We start from the raw sequence: 23,486 nt of genomic DNA, 5'->3' as shown, positions 1-23,486 counted from the left end.
AATAAGTTTTTACAACTTTAATAACTATAATTTCAGTATCATTACGATAGATACTATTGCTTATTTTCTTGTTTTTTCCAAATTTGAGAATTTGTTTCATCTAAGAGTGGCTTAGTTGCTACCTTCGGACCTTTGTATTTAAGAAACTGGATAAATCCAAAAATTAGTAGAAGAATTGAAATTATGCTACCAGATATGTCATGAATTGGACATTCATTTGGATTGAAGAAGTAATCTGTAAAAGTGGGGATGATGTTTAAATACGAGTACTGGGCTCTCTTAGTATCATAGTAATGAAAAATTAACTTTGAGGGGATGTAAATAATGTCTAAAAGCATACATGCCAAATTACCAGAAAGCGTTTGAGAATATGTGAATAATAACTGCACTATTGGGAAAAGTAATAGAAATGTAACAAGCATCAAATATTGTCCAAGTGCTATCATAACAGGTGGGCTCAGGTACTTGTTCTTATTCTTTAGAAGTAAATTGTGAATATTCTTTTTAATTCCTAAGTCACTATTCGGCGAACTACATTGATTAGTAAAAACGTAATATGCATCTTGAGTATAACCATCTATTAGACTATTTAATAAAAATCGAATAATAGAATAAATCGAATCTTGCAATGCACCTTTTTTTGTTCGTTTTCCATATCTTGTAAAGTCTGTTTTTTGCGCAGGAGTCCCGCTATATAGCCTACTAAGAGCATCTGCGTTATTACTCCATATTTGTCTGAATATACTTTCGTTTGAAGAATCTTTTCCAGGTAAAGGCTCAAATGCAGGTCCATGCTCAGATTGGCTAGTAGTGCTAAAGTCAATTAACTTCAATTCTAGAATTTGTTTCAAAATATTATGGGTAACCCTTCTTCCAATTACCGACTGAACTACATTTGTTCTATCTAAACAATCAATACAATTTGTTCTGCAAATTCCATCTTGAATATTACCTATGACAACTTTAAACTCATTATCTGAGCTAGAATAATGTCCTTGGACTATGCCAATTATTGGAGATAAATCACCAACTTTATCCCTTAACTGAATCTCTAAAGATGTAATGCCTAAATCGTCCATTCCAATATCAACAAGTCTCTTAATTAAGTATTTTAAATTCGACCATCTCATTTTAGAACACTCACTATGGAAATCAAACCAGCAAAATTTAATATTTGAGTTTTTATTACATTCTTCATCTTTTAGGATTGGTCTTAGAGAACCGTTATTTTTTTTCAATAACGAGTCAGAATCGCAGTAAATGTCATTAAGATCTACTTTGTCAAGGTATTTTTCAAATTCCAAACCTAAGTTTAGTTCGTCCCGTCGGTAATCTATCAAATTAATTACAAGTATCTTTCCACTGCTATTTTCTCGAATTTCAGACTCTAGATTGAAATCACCATCCCCAGACTGATTACAATATTTCCTTGAGAGTTCATTAAAGTGGCGATTCAATACAACCTGTTGGCATCTCTCTCCTTTGTAAATTTCGACAGGAGGAGTTTTTTTTAAGTTTGGGGGTTGTCTCCAAATTATTGGTATTGAACCTCTATATTGCAAATAACTGTAAATGTAAATAGACTCTGGTCTTCGAACTAAAATAATCTGTTCCGTTTCTACAGAGTTAGATACATTTCCATCTGAATTTGCGCCTCTACATAAATACCTGACTCCCTGCCGTCTGCAATCTCTTCTTGATATCAATAAGAAATCAACTATTGTTTTATCTTGCGCTTCGTTACTGGTTGCTTGTTCAAAATGCATCCTAGTGAATCCAACATATCCTGATAATAAAGGAGTCGCCCACTTTGAAGTACATGATCCTCCTTCATATAAAGGCATAAGAAAGTTATAATTCCAACAAAATCTTTCTTCAGGAAGATCTCCAGATTTACTTCCATATTTTATTGATTGTCTAATGCTTCTTGTAATATCAACATTGGGATTCGTTGAAAAATAAAATCCTCCTCTTCTAAAAATAGAAAGAATCATATTTTCAGCAATTTTTACAGATTTAATTTTTTTCTCAAATTCACAGTCTAATTGTTCTTCAACATTAACTTCGTCATTTTCTTTCTCAATATTGTTGCATGAAAACTCATTTTCTCTAGTTATCAATGGCACAAACAAAACATCATTAACCTTGTATATTCTTTCATTTTGTCCAATTTCTGTGACAAATTCTGCTTCTGTGACAAATAGACATTTAGTAATTCCTTTATCATATCTCCATATTCCTAATAGCGCATAGGCATTAAAACAACTTCCTTCGGTAATTCCTTGAATTTTAGCAGGTTCTTTAGTACTTACAGACCCTAAATATCCTATATAGAGATCCTCTTTTGTTGTTTTAAAAATATTCTTAATATTATTTGCGTTGTTAACTGTATAATTTTCTATTTCAGAGCTCCTGTTCGAGTAGGAGCGCAACAAAGAAGTACCTCTCTGCTTTATTGGACTCATTTCACTAAGTTTACTAGTTATTTTAGTAACTTTTAGCCACTTCCCCACTGGGGAAATTAGTTCTACAACACTTAACTCCGGTTCAAATATGCCAATCATTATAATCTATCTTTCCATCCAGATTATAAAAGTAATGTTTGATTTGAATTAGCTTTCTACTTAATATAAATTGCCAATACTAATATTGTTAAATATAATGAGTGTTTATATTTATTTCCCTGTTTTTTATTCTTATAGCATGTATTAACTTTCATGCTAATTTGTTAAATCCAATAATAAAAATACCGCCAAAAGACCTTGGCGCCAACTCCAATGTACTATCTGACTTTTTTTCCAATAAGACCTAAAGCCCTATGTTTAAGAAGAAAGTTATTCAAACCGGTGGGGAGACTTTGATTGGTCGTCGTGCAGTCCTTCAACTGAGAGATCGGCTTATAAAGCAATTTACTTTGGAATCTCAAATTGGTGATTTAATATTGGGCAAAAGAAAAAAAAATGATTTAAAAATCACTGCTGCAAAATTTGAGGGAAATAGAACTGAAAGAGGTGTTATTTATAGAATAGAGTTTGAACATGTTTCTAATTTTTTTTTAAATAATTCAAATCTACAAAATTTAGAAACTGTTGACAGTAAAGCTTTAAAGAGTGTTGAATTAAAAATAAAAACAATCAACTCAGAAAAGCAGGAGTTTATTGGAACAAACTCAGAAAATAAATCTAAAAATGATACTAACCCTATCTCAGAGTTCAATTATTGTCCAAATCTATCAAATCTGAAAAGTCTTCCTGCCACGTTACCATGGCTATTCGAGTTTAACATGGACAGATTATTTCCTACAATGCATTTTCTATGGATTCACAGTTCTTTAATCTCAATTCCAAGTATTGTGATTTTGAGAAATGCAAAACAGTTCATTTTTAATGGAGCTGATCTAATGGCAGGTGGAATAATTTTTGAATTAACCAAGGATATAAAAAGCATTAGAAGGGACCAGATTTGGACAATTAAATGTGTTGGTGACCATTTTCCAATAGCAATAGGAACTTCTTTGGTTGACTGGGATGATATTTCAGATCAAAATTCTCGTAAAGGTAAAGTATTGAAAGTTATTCACCACTGTAATGATACTCTTTCATTAGAAGGGAGCATGGACTTCAACGAAATAACCAACATAGATCCGGGAGAAGAAATCAAACTAAATAATGAAGAACCTGAAATGCCTTTAAAAGTCACTAAAGAGTTTCAAAATATAACCTTAGAGAACAAAGAAGATATAATCTTTAAAAAAAATCAAGATTTATTTAAAAAAAACGCTAATGAACTTCAAGCTTCTGAAAATGAAATAACTTTACCACAAATACAATATGAGTATTTTAAACATGAGAATGACTGCGAAAAACATCCTGATGAACTTTCTCAAGAAGTTTATGATTTTTTATTGGAAACTTTGTTATTAAAAGTAATATCTGAATATTCTTCTAATAGGGATTTACTACCTACAGATTCATCTGCTATTTGGGATAAGATTACCAGGCTTTGCTTAAAACATTATGGAATTCAAGCTGATATTAAAAAATCATCATTTATAAAAGTTCAGAAGTTTTTCCAGTTTTATTCGAAGAAAAACATTTTTTTAATTAAACAAGGAAGAGGAGGAGTACTAAATATTGTAGATATTAATGATGAGGAAGTTATAAAAATGGAGAAAAATAATTTGAATAGTGAAATATCATCAAAACTGCCAACTAAAAAAAAAACTAAAAGGTCTTTAGAAGGTGAAAGTACACTTAATAAGGTAACAAACTCACAATTTGAAGTCGTCCTGTTATACCAACCAGAACAAAACTTCCTTCCAGTTGTGGATTATTATAATTCTAAAGTGTGCCGTCTTGGTAAAGTCTTACAAATAAGAACATCAAGAGGTGAAAAAGAGCAAATATTTATTACAATCTCAGATGCAAGAACTGCATTGGAATATTATATAAATTCTAATGATCTCAAAACAAGAAATCCAAACAATAATTTTGAAGAAAAGTCTTCTAATTTAAAACTGGATGAAGTCCTTGCAAACTTATTTCAGAAGCATTTGGATGATAAATCTGTCTATGCTAAGAATAAAGTTATTCCTATTTCTTTGGCCTACAAAGAAATTCCGAACTTCTTGAAAATATTTCATTATATTAGGAATAAAGCAGATCCTGATTCTGAGAAGAAACCAAATATACATAAAGGGCCCTGTAAAACCATTGAAATTTATTCTGAATCTAGAATGGGAACTAGAAAACATGTTACTATTATAAGCCCATCTATAAGCCATTTTAATTTAGACCCTCAAGAAGTTGCAGAGTCTTGCCAAAAAAAGTTTGCATGTTCTGCAACAGTTTCCCAAATAAAAAAGTACCCATCAAATAGTAATTTGGGGGTAATCATTCAAGGAAATGTAGTTTCACAACTATGTGGCTTCTTAAATTCTAGATGGGGGATTCCAAAGTCTTATATACAACAGTGTTGAATTTTTTCAAAATTATTTTTAATTACCACCTTGGGTCAAATATTACGTTTTGAGGTGAAACAACATCGCCATTAAGAATACTTGCATCCTTTAACGCGTCTTCCATATGTGCTACACCAAGGTAAAATAATAATACAAGAGCAATCATTGTAATACTTGCAAATACACCTATGTTTTTCTTGTCAACATCCATTCTATCAAAAAATAAAGTCAGATCGCTAATTACACATATCAATTATTGATTTTTACTTACATCAATTCTCTTTTCTTTAATTCTTTAAGCTTTATTTCGATTTCATTAGAAAGGTCAGTAAGCTCTTCTATAGTATCGTCCAGTACCTATAAAATATGATTTAGAAAAGTTAAAATTAAAAAATTTGAGACTTGCCTCTTCATTCAATTCTGTAGAATTATTTGTGATATTTTTTATTAAGTGTTCTTTAATTTCTTTTAATTTTTGTTCATGGGAAATGGTTCCATTAGAAGATAAATTAAAAGTGTTAATCTGAATACATTCTGAAATTTGAAAAAATATTTGTGTAAAAGTTACAATAAACCAGAGAAAAAATAATGATAAATTTATTCTCATTGTTGAAAATACTTAATTCATGAATAATTCTTTTATTAACAACATTCAATCGGATTTTATTTCGTTTTTAAATCTACCCTCTATAATCGTTATTTCGTAAAAAAAAAAAAAAAAAAATAATTCCATAAATTTTTTAAATTAAATAAAAATACAATTATGGAATTAATATAGAGTAGCAACCTAATGACTAACTCTGGCTACTACATAAAGATAGAAAACATTAAAGAAAAATAAACCGATAAAAAATTAGGAGACCTTAATTAATGTCGTTAAGCCAGTTTATGCCTTTAATTAAAAATAAATCATATTATTTTAATGTATAAGTTTATTTATTCAACAATCTGACCTTATTATTATTAATATTTTTTTTTAATTTGGTAATTCTTTGTGTTTCACGCAAGCATGCAATACATGCAATAAAATGTAGAATTATATAAATTAAGTTTAAAAATCTTTTTTACTAAACTTTATGGGTGGGACTGTAAAATCTTAATTGTCAAAAATATAAGTAAAACTTTTTTCGAATCGTATTTTTTACTTTACAAATAAATCTTAATAATAAATAAATGCATGGCGCCAATCAGAAGCGGTTTACATGTAAGATGACCCATTTTAAGAAGTCAAATTTTCCAACTATTAATAATATTAGTAAAAATAATTGTAGTTTGGCTAATTTGCAAGTCTAGACTTAAATTGTTATAAGATCATAAACTAAAAAGCAACAATTGATTAAAATTAATTGAAAATAAAAGTTCATCCAAAAATTCTATGATAAAATATCATGTGGACACATAAAATGTAAAAATGCTGAAGAGTAATAATGGATATAAAGCCCGGTTCTCGTTAGTTAAACTGGTTCTGTTATCAATTCTTTCTCTAGGACCAACTAATGCTATTGATTCATTAGTTACTCCATGTAAAAAAGGCAACTACTTTGATGGAAATCAATGCCTGCCTTGCCCAGAAGACACTGTGGGGTTAACTACTAATTTATATTCTTGTTCAAAATGCCCAATAAATTCTAGTACATATGGAGCCACTGGTTCGGAAAGTTTTGATTCATGTATCTGTAATCCTGGATATTTCAAATTAGAGAAAACCAATAGTTGTATTTCATGCCCTGTAATTTCTCAAACATATTTTTGCCCAGGAAAATTTGATAATGATTATTGCCAGACTGACGAAAAACTTAAAAATGGAGGTTGGTGGCTCAGTGATTATACCGTAGGCATATTAATAAAATGTCCTCATGAAGAGGCTTGCTTGCCAGAGTGCAAAGGATGCAAAGAAGGTTATACTGGTCCATTATGTAATACATGCACTAGTGATTACTTTCCATTAGATTATGGGCTTGAGAAAGTATGTGTTGAATGCCCAAATCAATATTTTTTGTTGGTGGTTTTTATTGGGATGATTGCGATAGTATTACTCATTTCTTATGGTATTGCAAGAGTCAGTGAATTATCTATAAAATATACAGCATTAAGTAGAAGAAATTCAGCAGTAATTGCTAAATTCAAGAATTTACTATTTTTCATATCTATTAGCACTACATATGGTATATTTGTTAAGTATAAAGATGCTGACTTTAGAAATATGGATGAATTCTTCATTTATTATCTCAAAATATTAAAACTTCTTGCACCTAATCTGTGGTTCCCTATGGGGATTTTTCCATCGAAGTGCCTCTTTAAGTTATTTCCAATTACCATGCAATCGGTTGGCCAAGAAAATTTAACTGATGCAAATGCTGATTTGTTTGTTGCAAATTCTGTACCGATTCTGGGTATTGCAATCTTATTTATTGTGTTTACTTTTAAACATATAATTGATGTAAGCAAAATATATAAAGAAAATGACACAAAAACTGAGTTAAATAGAATGAAAGTTATGGATTCATCTGCAAGATTAGAGAAATTTAATAAAATTCTTAAGGATCAAACGGAAAAGTCTACATACAGATTTATTTGTACTTCACAAGTGTTTTTGACGCTTATTTATTCTACTATTTCTTGGTCCATAATAGTTTCAATGACTTGCACAAATATTCCAGGCTTTGGTACAGTTCAATCACAATGCTATACATTACCTTGTAAATCACTAAATAATGATGCGCTAATTGGATATATTTACTATTGTACAATGTTTCCATTAATTAATATAATTTCTGGTTTTGCTATTCGCAAAAAGATTATTAGACAAAATCAATTGTATGCAATTAGTAGCAGTTTTCTTTTTTCTGGCTATAAAATTTCAGTTTTATATTGGGAATCATTTCGCTTCTATATCATCAGTGGGATAATTAATATTCTAAATCTTAATTATGTGTTTGCCAGATATTTAATAATCTTCGCACTCTCAATTTACTCCGTATTAATATTCGTTGAAAGTATTATTTCTCCGGTTGATGACAGTGACAGTAGTAAAAAGAATGGTATGGACAAGCCCTGGTGGATATTTTCTACAACTCTAAATGTTAATACAATAATTTCTGGGTTCACATTAATATTTATCCTTTGTTTACTTTGTATTTATAGTTATTATCCAAAACTTGAATTTGTTATTGAGATCTCCATTATGGCTCTTCATATTGGGACAGCTTTGTTTATGTTTCAACAAGTATTCGTCGATACAATTTTTTTAATTCATCAATATAACAAACATAAACAATTATATGGTGATAAAGAACAGATTTTGGATGCAAAAGAATCTAATGATGGAATGTCACTTTATTACAAACACAAACTTGGTGATAACGAACAAACTAATTTCATGTTAGGACTTCTTAAGTCACCTTTCCCTGAGGAAGCTGCTGCACAGATGCTTTATTTAATCGAGCAAGGAAATATTTTTGATTGTGAAGCAAAGGAAATTGGTAAATTACTTTATTCAGCTGGTTTTTATGAACCACAAGGTCAAACCTTAAGGTACTTAATTCCAAAGATTAAGGGTTATAGATCAAATTCTGACTTTCCGGTTGAAGATGAAATTGAGTTACTGGGAGAAGTAAGAAAATGTATTATGAATACTATAAGAATTCTTGGAATAGAAACAGCTGTAAAAAATTCGCAATTTAGAGCTAAGGGAGCTAGAGTAATATTTTCTTCTCATCAATTTGGAGAATCGACACGTAAGTTTGACTAAAAAAAATACATATAAATAATTAACTATCAATTTTAATTTTTTAAATTAGTATTAAAAACTGCATCAGATGATTTGTTTAAATTTCTTTCGGACGTTAGATGTTCAAATTTAAACGAGAATAAAGTACAAACTAAAAGTTTTAAATTACTATTTCCAGATGCACTTCCGATGGTATATCCAGATGATGAAGAATTTAGATTAAGAATAATAGACGCAAGAATGGTAGCTAAAGAAATTAGAAAAGAAAGAAACAAAAAGCTTAAAGAATTTAATAATGATGGAATTTATGATAAAGTGTTTGGCTTCAACATTCCTGTAAGGCCTGATGTTAAAGAATTACTTGAAATGAAGAGATTAAATGAGTTGATTCTTCCACCAAGATGGGATCCTTTGGATGGAAGACTTGACCACGAATTTGATCATGCAAGATATATTAAGATTAGAAAACAATTTGAAGATATCCTTCCAATTGCAGGAACTTCAATCATTTCATCAGAAGAAGTTGAAAGGAATTTTATGAAATGGTATAATGAAGGACTTTCTATAGAGTCATCAAAAAGATATAGTCACACTAGCATGGTGGGATCTAAGTATTTCATTGATGGTGATTCTGAAGTGAAAGATTTCACATTTCAATCTAGAAATGGTAAAAATATGAATGTACAAAACAATAGACAAGGAATATCTAAATCTTTATCACAGAGGAAAAATAAATAAAGCATTTATTAATCTGAAATTCTAAAATTGAATAGTGAAATAATTTTTCTAGTAATTTTATTAGTTAAAATTTTCTATCATTGATTTTTCCATTTTGGATTTAAAATTGCTTAATCCAGAGATTGATTCAACCTCTCGAGGGTTAATAAATATTTCACTCAATGTATTAGCTTCATCTTTATGAATTTGATTAATTAGCTCATCTGAGCAAGCAATACAACTTTTATTTCTTTGAATAGGATCAGTACAGAACGAAAAATCAGCTAAGAAGCCTCTAATGCATTGTGGAGTTGTACCAAGAAGGCTTTTATTTTCACCAGATTTATTGGATGCGTTGTTTAAATGAGGAGCATTCCATGTTAATGGATGTTGAGAAAGATTCATAATTAATTCAACTGCAATTGAAGATGCGAAATAGCTTGCTCCCATCCTAACAACTGAGCATTGTTGATCAACTGGAATATCTAATACGTTGTTTTTTGAATTTATTGAAAAATCTCCACAAAAATAGCAGCCAGAACTAGAATCATCCGTTTCTGTAAATGTATTTCTAACTACAATAAAAGAATCAAATCCTAATCCAACCGTGATGCATAGTATTGGTCTCTTTCTATTATGGTAGCGGTTAATTAATCCAATAAGAACTGTAGGCAGCCATCTTGATTCTTTGTTGTCCGTAAGCAGCATTACTACATCTGAATCAAGTATATTATTTTTTGTTTCATTGACTGAATTCAAAAACTGCTCAGGAGTTAATGTTGAATCACCTAGTATTGGAATTTCAAAGTCGATTCCTTCTGCGTGAATATCAGGGCAAATGTATCGCAGTCTCTCAACTGCAGCTAGAGCCTTATTTTTCTTATTTTTTGCATCCTCTAATGTAAATAAACACTGTCTCATTGGATTATTTAAGCTGACTTTAGAATGATCAATAAATTTAAAATTTCGTATACCCCATCCAATAAGATTTCTAGCAACACTACAACCTAATGTACCACTACCAATTATTAAGAATTTCAAATACTTAAAATGAATCTGTTCAAAATTCGGTATCAGTCTCCATTTAATTAAATCAATATTCATTGTACTCAGTCTTTGCTGAAGTTCGTGTGGGCTTAAGTAATTTTTTAAATCAAAAAGTAAAACGTGATCAGATTGTAGCTCTTTCATATCTTTTTCACTAATTGTTACTATATTTTTAACATGTTTATTTGTAATAAAACAATTTCCTGAACCAAATTCGAAATCCTCATTGGAACTAGATTCTTTCAAAAGTTTTATAATTTCTTTGTTACTAAGTGGCCTTTTATATTTATCTTCAAAGAGTAAAATAGTAAGTAATGTCGAAAAAAACCAAGGGCAATCAAATCTTTCTTTTTGTTCAATGTTTTTTTTACCATTGTTGAAGTTGCAAATATTTCCTACTACTCTTTCTTTCAATGTTGTAAGAAGTGCTATTGAGTTTGAATTTTTATTAATATTATTTAAATTTATGTATAAACTAGAATATTCTGGTAAATTTGATATAATCTTAATACCTAACTCGGACTGTTTGTCACTTTTAATATTGAAACCAGTATTTATATTTGGAAAAAAAGCACTGTAATATACTATCTGGGTTTTAAAATCAAAATAAATACATAGATTGAACGTAAATGGAAATTTTTCTTGATTATTCAAATTATTATTTATCCATTTCCTTGCATTTTCAATTGCAGATTCTAAGTGAGTATCATGATCATGTTCAATATCGTTGAAATTTAGAATAGCAGACATAGAATTTACAAGACTCAACTTTCCAATCACAGAGTTATTGAAGTCTTAAGTTAAAATATTTTTCGGATTAATTAAAGAAAAATAAAAAAAAAGTCAAAGAAAATGGTAAGTTATTTTGAAACTGTACCTGAATATTCTTTATTATTTGAATTCAAAGACTCCTGTCTAATTCGAATGACGTTTGTTTCTTGATTATAGAATCCAAGTATTTCAAATGAATCCTCACTTGATTTAATGACATTATATTTGAGGTTACTAGCTGCCTTCCAGAATCCTACTTCTATTTGAAGTTTTGGTAGTTCGAAGTTCAATAGACCTTCTTGTAAGCTCTGAATCATTTTATTTAACTTATCACTCAAAATGCGAACCTAGTTCAACAATATGTGGATTGCCATTTTACAACAGATTCTCGATTTTACATGTAAGACGGGACGTTAAATAAAAATTCATGTAATATTATTGAAACAAAAAATTAGAATAGTATAATTTAGTAATGTAATTAGCAATAATGAACTCAGCTTCATCATTAATGAACAATAGATTGTTTTAACAAAGATAACTTCGACAATTTCTCTCGTTATTAGAATTCTATGACTTATCTTTCGTTCTCTTCAATTTCATTTGAGATAGTTGTTTTTAATTGATTAAGAGTGTTTTCGAGAATATTGATAGAAGTGGAAATTCCACTCTTTAGTCTCCAATAAACTAAACTGTTTGAACCTTGCTTGTTTGTAACTGAAACTTTATTGAAAGAATTTGCGTTTATTTTCAACTTTGCAATAATACAGTTTTTTAATGAAATATACATATAATATACAGCTTTTGAACTAGATAGTGATGATTTAGACTCACTATCTGCATCTGTTTTAGCTTCATTTTCCATAGCTTGCTTCTTTAAGTATGCATATCTGAGTATGGATTTTTCATTAATAATACTCATCCAGTTCTGATTATTTTGTGTATTCAAACACGAATCATTATAGTTTTTACATGTGATTGTCACATCTTCTTCAATTACGTTATGAATATCATCTGAAACTATAAAAATATCTCCAGAAACCCATTCTCCAGTACTCAATTCTTTTTTAAGACTTATTTCTTGTTGATCATCAGATTGAAATTTGATGATATTTGATGATATTTGCAAAGTTACTAAATTATTCGAGTTTTGAGAGATAGTCATTTCAAAAGGAGATAAAGCTTCTTTAGAAAACAGGAAACCAAATCTCAAAAATTCCAAGTTTGGATTAACCATTTTCGGGACTGTGACGCTTGAACTTTTACATTTACCTTCCAATCCATTGATTGTACAGGAAACTGGGCTAGCGCTCTTGACTCCTGTGCTATAGCTCCAGTTTGCTTTCAATTCTTCTCTCATTTTTGAGTCCAACAAAACAGCTTTATATGGAACGTTTTCATTTTCAATTGGAATTGCCGCTATAGGAGTATTGGTAGATTTTATATTCAAAGTGTATATTGAAGATTTCCACGTTAAGCTCAAATCTAAACTACTAATTCCCGTTAATTTCTCTGGATATGAAAATCTATCATATTTACCATTATTTGAGTCGGCCAGTTTGCCACAGCAGTTGTTTAACTCCAAACCAATAATATTTTTGCTGTTTTCATCACTTATTATCATATTAATATTGTTTTTAATTTTATCAATAGGAATAGTAAATGACAATGTTCCTCCACTTTCAATTTTATTCTGCTCTACTGGAATTATGTAAGCTTTGCTTTCTTCAGTTTCTTCATCAGAAATATAATTTATGTTAGATTGATCAAATGAAATATTTTGATCAGAAATAATTGTGTTTGATGCAACTCCAAGATTTGGAACGTAACCTTTAATTAAAATTTTTAATAAGATTGATTTTTAGATTTATTGTAATCTATACACTTACCTGAATAACCACTTCTCAAAACCCATTTTTCTTGGAGATCTCCTTCATAGGATTGAGTTGAAACCGTTAATTCATTCGTTGGGAGAGGGAAAGCTAGCAAAGGACTCTGAAGATTTCTACTCTGTAATTTAAATAATATAATTGAATTATTTATGTTATGAAGTTTTTGATTTCTTACTTACATCAAAAATGAGAGTTTCATTTTTTCTAAACTGGAATCCAAAAAGACAATATTCTCTATGTGAAAATGTGATATTTTCTTTTAATGCAAATAGTATGAGTTAATTAATCTAATACAAAATTAAAATCAATTATATAACTTACTGCTTCCACAGGCTATTGTTGCATAATTGTTTATATCGCAATTCAAACTTCCATTATATGGTACTGAGTGTTCGATACACGAGAACTGATATTCATTGTTTTCTGATTTAAATTTAGAATTTTCATGATTCAAGACAAAATTATTTGCAGCGGCTTCAGTCAAAGTGCTATTTATCTTTGACACCGGTGAAAAGCATGAATCACCTATCATTGTGAGCTCACAATTACTTAAATTTGCACCCATTTTATTATAAGAAGTTATAGAAATTAAAGCTGTTAAAAAAACAGATAGATTTTTTAATTAAGATTATTTCAAAATAATGGAGAATATACTCCAATGCAATATTGTATTAACTTTAGTATTTGAAAATTTCAGAAATTTTAAATATTAATTTGCTTACGGCAAGTCTCTGCATGCAGTATTTTATGTCTAAGTGCAATTCAAAAATAAAATTCTATTAATAAAAATAAATTTAACTTAAAAATTATTTAAATGTTCGATATTAACATAGTAATAATTCCGATAAATTCACAGAGAAAAAAAAAATTTAACTTAAAACTACATTGAAATTTGAACCTTAGAAACTCAAAGCTGTAGTTATGAATACTCATGTCGATTTGATTTGTGGTATTAGACCTTTTAATATATCGCTAGATACAGTAATTGATGGGGTCATTCCTTGGGATAGTCTCCAATATGCGATTGGAACAAGATCTTTACTGCCCGTAATTCTTAACTCAGTAATGTCTGAAGAATAAGGAATAGGGACACCACCAATAATAACATTATTATATGAAACGTAAAGATATACAATTTCATTTTCTGAGTCAACTTCTGTATTGTAAATTTCCGAAGATGAGTTCATTATATATTCGCTGCTTTTTGTTCTGTATTCAGTACCTTTAATGTATGCATAACGTAGTAGATCTAAGCTTTTGTCATATTGCCTCCATTTCTGCGTTGATTGAGAAGCAAAGCAAGAGGCAGTAGTAACAAATAAACATTGAAAACTACTTGAATTGTTTTTTAGAAAATTATATCCGGAACTAGTTAATAGAAAAATATCACCTGCAATCCATTGCCCTGTTTCTATTGGAGAGGGAATAGTAACCGATGTTGATTTATTATCTGTACTTATCTCAACCATAGCTTTAGAGAATTTTATTGATGCTAGAAAAGATGCAGATGAATAAAGTGTAATAGTTACGGGATATAAATATTCAGGAGGAGCAACAAATGCATATCTTAGGTATTGCTTTTCAGGAGCAAATGGTTTATCCATAGTTAATTTAACTGATGCACTCTTACATTTATTTCCAGGGTAAACAATAGTACATGAGTTGGATAGAATATTATCAAAATTTACGTTAAAGTTCCAAGTAGTGGAAATTTCATTTTTATTTTTATCTTTTAGTATTACTGAATACGGAGAAGGGTTTTCATAACTAACTATACCAGCAAGAGGAACTAAAGTTGATGATATGATTAAATAAAACATTGCGGTCGTCCATGCAATTGTTAGGTTCATTGAAGTAATAGATTCCCAATTTGAAGGATACTCAAAAGTATCAAAATATCCTGTAACTGAATTCATAATTTTTGCACAGCATCTCTTAAAATCTAATGTTGTTATTGTAATGTTATTTTCATTTAAGAATTCAATTTTTAAATCAGTTTCTTTTAGGCTATGAATTGGTAATATAAATGATAACCTTCCATTTTCATCAATATCGCCTTTATCTCTTGGTATTACAAATTTACTTGCAGTAATAGTTTGAGGGGCACTCGTAGTTGTCGTTACTTCAGCAGTAGATGTTGTTGTTTCTGTAGTTGTACTTGTTGATTGAGTAGTTTTCCTTGTAGTAGTGGTAGTAGTAGTTGTAGTGGTAGTAGTAGTGGTAGTTGTAGTAGTAGTTTCTGAGGTAGATTCATCACCTGCCATTTTAAAAAAAAAAATTTCAATTATACTATAGGTAAATTTCTACTTTCAAAGCAACAGAATTCTATTCCCACAAATATAATATTTATCTAGTTCTATTTGTGTACTGTCTATCCTTTGCAAAAAATAATATTTGAATATATGAAAATTATCATTTTTTTTTTTTTTTTTTAAGTTAAAAGTTTAAACTTACAAAAAATGATCAATTTGTGGAATTTCCTAGATAGGGATAAATTTATCAAAAAGCGAATAATCTAATCATTTAGTTAATAAATAAATAAAATTATTACCTTTTTAATTCTTACCTTTATTTAATAATTGACATTAAATGTGCATGCACACATTTTCCCGCATTAATCCTTATATGATATTATTTATTGACAATGTTTAAGGTAATATTCATTTCTTTTATTATTAATAGCAATGTTAAAGAAAGTTTACAAATAAATAATAATAATATATTTATTTTGTTTTATTTAGTTGTATTAAGCTATTTTCAAAAATATCTAGTTTCTGACAAAGTTTTCGTATGCACCCAAATACCAAATGCACCTGCAAAGTATTTGCTATAAAGTAAATTATCAAAATTAGAGCAAAACTAGACTGTAAATCTGAATATCTCAGTATAAAGTAAAATTATTTGCCATAAGTACATATTCACACAAAAAATTATTCACACATTTGTATATAATATGTTAATTTACTTGTGAGAAATAGGTAGTAGAAAGGATATCAAGAGACTGGTAAAATTTGAGTGTTTTTATACCAAAAAAAAATAATTTTTGATTTGCACAGTGTGAACATTTCAATTAATTAAAAACATAGATTTTGTTATTAATCACTTTCACAAATCTGAATAATCAAAAATAAATAAGTTTTTCTATCAAATTTATTATTTTAAAAGAAAAATGAAAGCTTTTAATTTTGCTAAGCTCACCTTTGTTTTCGTAATTGTCGCTTTATTTGGGAACTTTAGAAACACTCAATATGGAGTTTCTACATTTAATTTTGAACAATCATTTGTACGCCTTAAGCTAAGAAAACCTTCTGGCAAAGAGAAGAAAGAATTGCAGAAGCAACTTAAAGTTGCAAAAGAAAATCTTGAATCGGCAAAAGTATCTGGTAGAGAAGAAAAGATTAAACTTTATCAAAATAGAGTCGAAAAAATTCAGAAAAAATTGGAATAATTCAATAATAAAAACAACGATTTTCGCCTCTATTAATTAAATGTTTCAATTCTTATGAAATATTTTCGAGTTTAAATTAGGTAATGGTTGAAATATATTTTTAGATTTTGTAGAATATATTTTGGTTAAATTTATTCTTAAATTGGAGGTTTCTATTAGCTTATTTTATTTTGAGAATATAAGCAGAATCTTCTTTCATTCCTAAATTATTCGTATCTGATACGAATCAACTTCAATTAAGGTGCTTTGATTTTTATTCACTTCAAGTGCCAATTTTTGAGCTAAGCCTTTAATAAATGTTATGTCTTCTCGAATAATAATAAAATATTGTAAAAAAATAAAATTAATTAAATTCCAGTGTATTAAATCCTTTCAATATTTTTTTTTAACTCAATAAATTAAAGCCAATATATCAAATGAAAACAACAAATATTCTGAGGGTTCATATTTAGAATTAAGATAATTAATTTAGATATTAAAGTTGAAACATTTTATACTGTATTTTTAAATTAATAAATTGCCTGAAAATTTATGAATTATAAAGAAACTCAAAAAAATTAATAAAAAATCTTAGAAGTATATAAATATATTAATTTTAATCAAGATACTTAATTAAAACTAATAATTGTTTTATTTATTTTTGCAACAGAGTAGGAAGCATAAATTTAACTGTTGTTTAATGAAATTCCACAAATTTAATAAAAAAGAGTTAAAAGTTTAAATTTGGATTTACATGCTATATTAGAAATTTTAAAAATCTTTTCAAAATTTAATAAATATTCTTATTTGAAAAAAAAATATTCAAATCATTATTATTTATATAAATTGCCAGTATATTGCTTTGAACCATTTAATATTTATGTAAATCAATCAAAACTTACTTTTTCTTGATAATATTTAAATTAAAGTCATAAAAATTTGTATAAAATTTTACTAAAAGTTTTAAGCAATAATTAAAATCAATGAAATTAATTTTCAAAATGTAATTGGGTGGAAAAATTATTACATTAAAGAAAGGGTATAACTATAATAATTATTATAAAATTATTGATAATCAATCAATTCAGATCTTATTAACAAACCATAAAATCTAGTGTTTATGCCATATGGGCCTGGCCAAACTGGATTATTTACTTCCGAAGATGACTTATAGTAGAATCAATATTAGTTGTTCCGAAGATATAGTATTAGTCTAATATTTAGTGGTCAAGTTTGTTGAAGATTTGGTATTAGGAGCTATTGAAATAGTTGTACTAATTGATTGTATATTATTTAGTGCTTAGTTTTCAAGTTGGTCAGAAGAATTGTTTGAAACAATTGGTTTAACTTGGAATTCAATTTCATCATTTTTATTAACTGAGTTCAAAAGATTTAAAATACCAAAGTCGTGTTTTAAATCCAGTTCAACTTTTAATCTCTCAAATCTATCCTTAATTAACTTCTCTAGTTCAAATAAAGATTCGCTAAATAAGATTTTTTCACCATGAATTTGGTTAGTTTTTAGTTTTAACCCTCTATAATAATGAATGCCCTTTTTAACATCATATATTTCCAAACTATTTGAACCAATTTGATCAAATTGGAATTTTATTAGTGACTTCCTAACATCATATATAATTTTGGAAAGAAAGAAAATAGGGAAAGCTGCAAAAAAAGTATTTTGAATTCCGGCTAGATTTGTTTTAATAATGAAAATTAAAAATAATTTTTCTTCAACGGGTATTTTGATTTCAAATTTATTTTCTGGCTGATTGTAATTATAATCAGGTAATTTGAGCATAGTATCTGAAATCGTATTAACTCCTAAAAACTCTGTCTTTACGATCCAGTTTAAATATTCTCCATCTTTAGATGTATCATAATCTCTTGGAATCGCATCAAAGTTATTTTCCAACAATTCATTAGATTTATGTTCAATTTCAGTCAAATCGTTATATTCTTTTAGAATAAAAGTTGCAGGATCTAAACTATAATCAAAAAATATGTGTTTTTTAGCTATGCGGTCATTAACATAATAAGTTTTATCTGTCAGTCTTACAGTTAGTTCTCCATTGTTGTTAATAAGTAAAAATATATCTTTGCAGGCAACTTCTAAGCTCATAATTTTTCTATTAATTACATCAAAAAAATATATTGGTGGGCCAAGACAATTTACTTCTTTAGAATAATTTGGAGTGAGAACATTATTTTTACCTAGAATTAAATAACTTGGCCTTCTATAGCCGTTATTCTTATTATTAACTTTATTAGCAATAACTTCAGCATGTACTCTGTTATTAATCAAAAAAATTGCTATAAAGTGAAAAAATAATTTCAAAGAAAATAATAGTTCTTTTCTCATATTCTTTATTAAAAGCTATCACATTAATCAAAAATAAACTTATAAGGTTAATTTCAACTTTACTTGTGTAAATTTTTGATTTATTCCAAGTAAATAAGATTTATTTGCTGTAATGTTATTTAGAGACCATTTTATTTAATTATTCTCTTACCGCCATGAATTGATTTTTTTCTATTTTATTTATAGTTTTATTAAAAGTTTTTTCAAAAGAAAAATATATAACACAATATTATATTGTGATTATTTATTCAACTCGATTTTTTCAACATCAGCATAATCTAAATATTTATTTATAGCATTAATCAATGAATATTACTATTAATTCTAATAAGTAGACATTTGCAACTAAAAATATTTGAATCGAATTTAACACATTAGTTTAATCATTAATTTTTATAGTCGTATTATTAGATGGTTTTAGGTGTTAATAATTATTATGCGTCAGTAATTTGAGATGAACTGTTATACCTCACGTCTTAACTTCAAGAGTATTTTTCGAAAAAAAACTTAATCGGGATTTTGACTCCGAGTTGATCAATTACTAAATTAATAGTTTCCATTTTTTTTTGGTGTTTTAATTATTTTTAATTTATAATGGGTGATTTTTGCAAATATTTACTAAACTTTTTATTATATTTCAAATATATTATAAACTAATTTTAGAATATTTTACTAGTATAAAAAAAAACTTATTTTAATTTGTAGTTATCGTATGCATAATTAAATTTTTCAAATTTGTCCGAAACATGGATTTTATAATTAATTCAGTAGATTAAGTTATTTTGTAATTATTTAGTATCAAAGAAAAATTAAAACAAATGTCCATTTCAAAAAAAAATAAAGCAATTTTGATTATTGAATTATCTTTATAGAATAATTTTTTTATCAATCTTAAAGCGAGAATGACTTAAGCTATTTTTTCAATAAATAAAATTTTCAAACAAAAAAAAAATTAACAGTTAAGTAATTAAAATAATTATATTAGATTTAATAAAAGTGAATGAAAAAATTATGAATTAATTTAACTACAATTTAAAAAAATTTACCTGTTGCTAGAACAGAGTACTGTGAGGGGTCTGGTATTTTATTATCAAAGATATTTAATCCGCATTATTGCCTGATTTTTACAGTAACAATTTCACCAATTAATTTTTTTTTGGATAATGAAAGTATTTAAATTTCAATTTTTTATTTCGTTCTTGTTCCTTCTTAACTTTTATTATCCAAACAGTATTTTGTATTATTCATATTTATCTAGGCTTTCTTTTATTAAAGACCCCGTGTTGTAAAGCTATGAAGCGTTTTAGACGTCGTCTTTGCTGTTTTTGTTGTAGTTCCGCAAGTTGTGATTTTGAAAACGAGTGCAATTCTTCGAGTAATTTGCCTCCAGAACGAAGTCAATCAGTCCAGTTTTATAATTCGGAATCATTAGGTTTAGAAGAGATTCCGCCGCCACCTCCTTACCCAGCTCCGCAAATTCCAATAAAACCTTCACTTACTTTCCCATCACTACCATCACAAGGGGAGCTAAACTTGCGATTATCGTCTTCTGTAGATTTGCCTCCATCGCCTCCAACACTTCCTCCACCCCCACCACCTGTTGCACCAAAGCCTGATAAATCATTAGTAAGGAAAATTCTTAACAAGTGATATAATAATCAATCTAATTGAGTTGAATTTCTGAAGTTCCAAGGTAAAGCTGACTCTATTAACGGAATTAGTTGAATATTTTGCAAGGATATAGTAATAGGGCTGTGTAAATGTTATTTTATACGCTATAAATATGTAAGAATTATTGGTTTTATTTAGCTAATTCCTGCAATATTTCTAAATGATTTCAAATTCCAGAATGGCTCAGAATAATTATATTTGATTCCATTTTAGTATGCTTACAAAATTTATGACTAGAACTTGAGAAATGATAAATTCTTACTGTAGCAGACTTTATTTGTATGTTTATATCCTTATGTTAATATCAAGATTTTTTACTATTAGTTTCTCATTTAAAATGAGAAATTTGTAAAGTAATAGCTGTATTATGGAATTACTATGTGGAATAATCAATATAAATTAAAAATAAAGATTTTTTTTCATCTTATATAATAAACTTGATTATTTTTTTTTGGATTATTGCATGCAATTTTTTACTGAATAAATGGATTAGTTAAAATGAAAACAAATTGAGCTATATATTTCATAAGTAAAAAAGTTGATAAATATTAATTTAAAAATATTTTAGTTTCTAAAAAATAAAATAAGTAGGATTATTTATTATTTTTATTTTAAGAATATGAATTGATTGTTTTTACATAATTTAAATCAAAGAGTGATTGGTTCGAAGGATCAGGTTTTGCAAAATTTGTTTTTTTGAAAAAAAAGTCATGACATATTGGTACTTTTAAAAAGTATAATGGTAGTTTGTTTAATATGAAGATTATTTGATCTTAAGACCATTATTCAATTTCTGAGTTCACTCCATATGAATTGAAGAGCACTACTAGTTTGTGTTGCGACACCTTTTTAATTCGTGTCTAAAAGATATTTAGAGCAACAATTTCGAGCATTCAGACTAGATTGAATCATCAAAGAAAAATAATGCTTATCTAAAAACCGTATTATTAACACTACACAAACTAAAAATTTACTCCAAATGACTTCTAAATGCACTGAAATAATTTGGCATATCAACTCCTAGTTAAAAAAAAAAACATAACTTACGGTCAAACACTCCAACATATAAGCATTCACAGAAATAGCCGATATTCTCATTCATACTGCTCTTATTTACCTCCAGCTTCCGTAGAGTTTGCAAGTATATCATTTATTTCCGTCGTTAAATTCGAAGAAATTCCAACTTCCGTACTTCCAACAAAGATGGATCGAGCATTATCAGTTTTTTCAACAATTTTCGACCCTGGAATATTAAGCAATAAGTTTTGAGCTTCAGAAGACATTATGTTTATAACTTGAACAGTAGCTGCTTGAGGGAATATAAAGGAGTTTGAAGGAGTTTGAGATTTTGATGATTTGTTTGATCTAATGACAAGTGGCCTCATTGACTCTACTGGCTCAGATTTCAGAGTTTTGCCAGTAGATAACGGTACAATGGGATTTAATGAAGTCTTACTTCTATTGTTTAAAGCCTTATTTAAGATGCCGTATCCTGTAGATCCTAATCCACTTTCTCCTCTCTCAGTTTCATCTAATTTATCAACTATGCTAATGGAGACAGCTTTTCCATCATAACCTGTAAGCGAAAAGTATCTCTGGCCAACCTTCAACTCGAAGTCGAAGTCTTTAATATTATCCAAAGGAATTCTTAATTCACCTCTAAAACCCGCATCAACCACTCCACCTGGAACGGCCAATCTAAGTGGAGTTTTTGAAATAGAAGACCTTCCCACAACAGTACAACTTGTGGGCTCATTATCGTCAGTAAGGGCAGCAATTTTAATACCAGTCCTAACAAAACCAGTTTCTCTTGCCTTTATAATCTGATCCTCAACAACGAACAAGTCAAGTCCCGAATCCCCCTTATATGAAACTGTGTGATTACTATAAAGTTGTTGAGCAATAACGGTTAGTGGCAAAATTAAAAAACGCATCTTCAGTCTAGAAAAGAAGTAAAAGATGTTGAAAGTAATAAAAAATACAACAAATACTCGGTTTGCAAAGAAAATTTCTAAAAAAAAAGTTAAATGTAGTGATTTGGTATCTTTTAAAAGTGCTTATTTCTGTCTCGTAGACATATAAATTGAGCGGTATATTTTTCAAATTAATTTAAAAATTTTATAAAAAAAAATCAAAAAATATTGACTTATTTAATTTTTTAATCTGAATTATGATTCTTTTATTTGTTCTGTAAAATTTTCGTTGAACTAATTTTTTTAAAAATGTTTAGATAGAAAGAGATACTTTGGAACGCATTTCTTTCAATACTTTAACTTATTTTTAGCAAATTTTAGTGAATTTAAATCACTAAAAAAATTATTCATAAAAACAAATTCGTTTGAGGTTTGAAACAGTAGGTTTTTAGGGGTTTTAGGTTTAGGTTTAGGTTTAGGTTTTAGGTTTTAGGTTTAGGGTTTTAGGGTTTTAGGTTTAGGGTTTAGGGTTTAGGTTAGGTTTAGGTTAGGTTTAGGTTTAGGGTTTAGGGTTTAGGTTTAGGTTTAGGTTTTAGGTTTAGGTTTTAGGTTTAGGTTTTAGGTTTAGGGTTTAGGGTTTAGGGTTTTAGGGTTTAGGTTTTAGGTTTAGGTTTTTAGGTTTTAGGTTTTTAGGGTTTAGGTTTAGGTTTAGGTTTAGGGTTTAGGTTTAGGTTTAGGTTTTAGGGTTTAGGGGTTTAGGTTTTAGGTTTTAGGTTTAGGTTTAGGTTTAGGTTTAGGTTTAGGTTTAGGTTTTAGGGTTTAGGGTTTTAGGTTTTAGGTTTAGGTTTTAGGTTTTAGGTTTAGGTTTAGGTTTAGGTTTTAGGTTTAGGTTGGTTAGGTTTTAGGTTTAGGTTTAGGTTTAGGTTTTAGGGTTTAGGGGTTTAGGTTTTAGGGGTTTAGGTTTTAGGTTTTAGGGGTTAGGTTTAGGTTTTTAGGTTT

The 23,486-nt window shown here is 28.3% G+C and overlaps 11 protein-coding genes across 11 annotated transcripts; 3 read left to right on the top strand and 8 right to left on the bottom strand.

Moving 5' to 3' along the window:
* Positions 1-53: 53 nt before the first annotated feature.
* On the bottom strand, positions 54-2,564 carry ELE39_003522 (Sac1p family; the record flags this gene model as incomplete). Its single annotated transcript, XM_067346626.1, has 1 exon — positions 54-2,564. One exon carries the CDS (start codon positions 2,562-2,564, stop codon positions 54-56), a length of 2,511 nt encoding a protein of 836 aa, XP_067200725.1.
* Positions 2,565-2,818: 254 nt separating this feature from the next.
* ELE39_003521 (translation initiation factor SUI1 family) lies at positions 2,819-4,978 on the top strand (the record flags this gene model as incomplete). Its single annotated transcript, XM_067346625.1, has 1 exon — positions 2,819-4,978. The coding sequence occupies one exon, from the start codon at positions 2,819-2,821 to the stop codon at positions 4,976-4,978; it is 2,160 nt and encodes a 719-aa protein (XP_067200724.1).
* Positions 4,979-5,285: 307 nt separating this feature from the next.
* ELE39_003543 (uncharacterized protein) lies at positions 5,286-5,567 on the bottom strand (the record flags this gene model as incomplete). Its single annotated transcript, XM_067346647.1, has 1 exon — positions 5,286-5,567. The coding sequence occupies one exon, from the start codon at positions 5,565-5,567 to the stop codon at positions 5,286-5,288; it is 282 nt and encodes a 93-aa protein (XP_067200746.1).
* Positions 5,568-6,371: 804 nt separating this feature from the next.
* On the top strand, positions 6,372-9,428 carry ELE39_003542 (an EGF domain followed by 10 transmembrane domains; the record flags this gene model as incomplete). Its single annotated transcript, XM_067346646.1, has 2 exons — positions 6,372-8,697; positions 8,761-9,428. The coding sequence occupies 2 exons, from the start codon at positions 6,372-6,374 to the stop codon at positions 9,426-9,428; spliced, it is 2,994 nt and encodes a 997-aa protein (XP_067200745.1).
* Positions 9,429-9,488: 60 nt separating this feature from the next.
* Positions 9,489-11,204, bottom strand: ELE39_003541 (APG7-like ubiquitin activating enzyme E1; the record flags this gene model as incomplete). Its single annotated transcript, XM_067346645.1, has 1 exon — positions 9,489-11,204. The coding sequence occupies one exon, from the start codon at positions 11,202-11,204 to the stop codon at positions 9,489-9,491; it is 1,716 nt and encodes a 571-aa protein (XP_067200744.1).
* Positions 11,205-11,314: 110 nt separating this feature from the next.
* Positions 11,315-11,542, bottom strand: ELE39_003540 (uncharacterized protein; the record flags this gene model as incomplete). Its single annotated transcript, XM_067346644.1, has 1 exon — positions 11,315-11,542. One exon carries the CDS (start codon positions 11,540-11,542, stop codon positions 11,315-11,317), a length of 228 nt encoding a protein of 75 aa, XP_067200743.1.
* A 257-nt stretch (positions 11,543-11,799) lies between these two features.
* ELE39_003539 (uncharacterized protein) lies at positions 11,800-13,679 on the bottom strand (the record flags this gene model as incomplete). Its single annotated transcript, XM_067346643.1, has 4 exons — positions 11,800-13,052; positions 13,112-13,232; positions 13,294-13,370; positions 13,436-13,679. 4 exons carry the CDS (start codon positions 13,677-13,679, stop codon positions 11,800-11,802), a joined length of 1,695 nt encoding a protein of 564 aa, XP_067200742.1.
* A 364-nt stretch (positions 13,680-14,043) lies between these two features.
* ELE39_003538 (uncharacterized protein) lies at positions 14,044-15,378 on the bottom strand (the record flags this gene model as incomplete). Its single annotated transcript, XM_067346642.1, has 1 exon — positions 14,044-15,378. One exon carries the CDS (start codon positions 15,376-15,378, stop codon positions 14,044-14,046), a length of 1,335 nt encoding a protein of 444 aa, XP_067200741.1.
* A 2,463-nt stretch (positions 15,379-17,841) lies between these two features.
* On the bottom strand, positions 17,842-18,903 carry ELE39_003537 (uncharacterized protein; the record flags this gene model as incomplete). The annotated part of the gene is made up of 1 exon (XM_067346641.1): positions 17,842-18,903. The coding sequence occupies one exon, from the start codon at positions 18,901-18,903 to the stop codon at positions 17,842-17,844; it is 1,062 nt and encodes a 353-aa protein (XP_067200740.1).
* Positions 18,904-20,196: 1,293 nt separating this feature from the next.
* Positions 20,197-20,553, top strand: ELE39_003531 (uncharacterized protein; the record flags this gene model as incomplete). Its single annotated transcript, XM_067346635.1, has 1 exon — positions 20,197-20,553. One exon carries the CDS (start codon positions 20,197-20,199, stop codon positions 20,551-20,553), a length of 357 nt encoding a protein of 118 aa, XP_067200734.1.
* A 1,130-nt stretch (positions 20,554-21,683) lies between these two features.
* On the bottom strand, positions 21,684-22,508 carry ELE39_003520 (deoxyuridinetriphosphatase; the record flags this gene model as incomplete). The annotated part of the gene is made up of 1 exon (XM_067346624.1): positions 21,684-22,508. One exon carries the CDS (start codon positions 22,506-22,508, stop codon positions 21,684-21,686), a length of 825 nt encoding a protein of 274 aa, XP_067200723.1.
* Between the last annotated feature and the right edge of the window lie 978 nt (positions 22,509-23,486).

Source organism: Cryptosporidium sp. chipmunk genotype I, assembly GCF_004936735.1.
Source record: "Cryptosporidium sp. chipmunk genotype I strain 37763 chromosome Unknown contig_68, whole genome shotgun sequence".
NCBI lineage: Eukaryota > Apicomplexa > Conoidasida > Eucoccidiorida > Cryptosporidiidae > Cryptosporidium > Cryptosporidium sp. chipmunk genotype I.
Note: the sequence above shows the minus strand (reverse complement) of the source record. Positions and strands in the feature narration are given on the sequence as shown.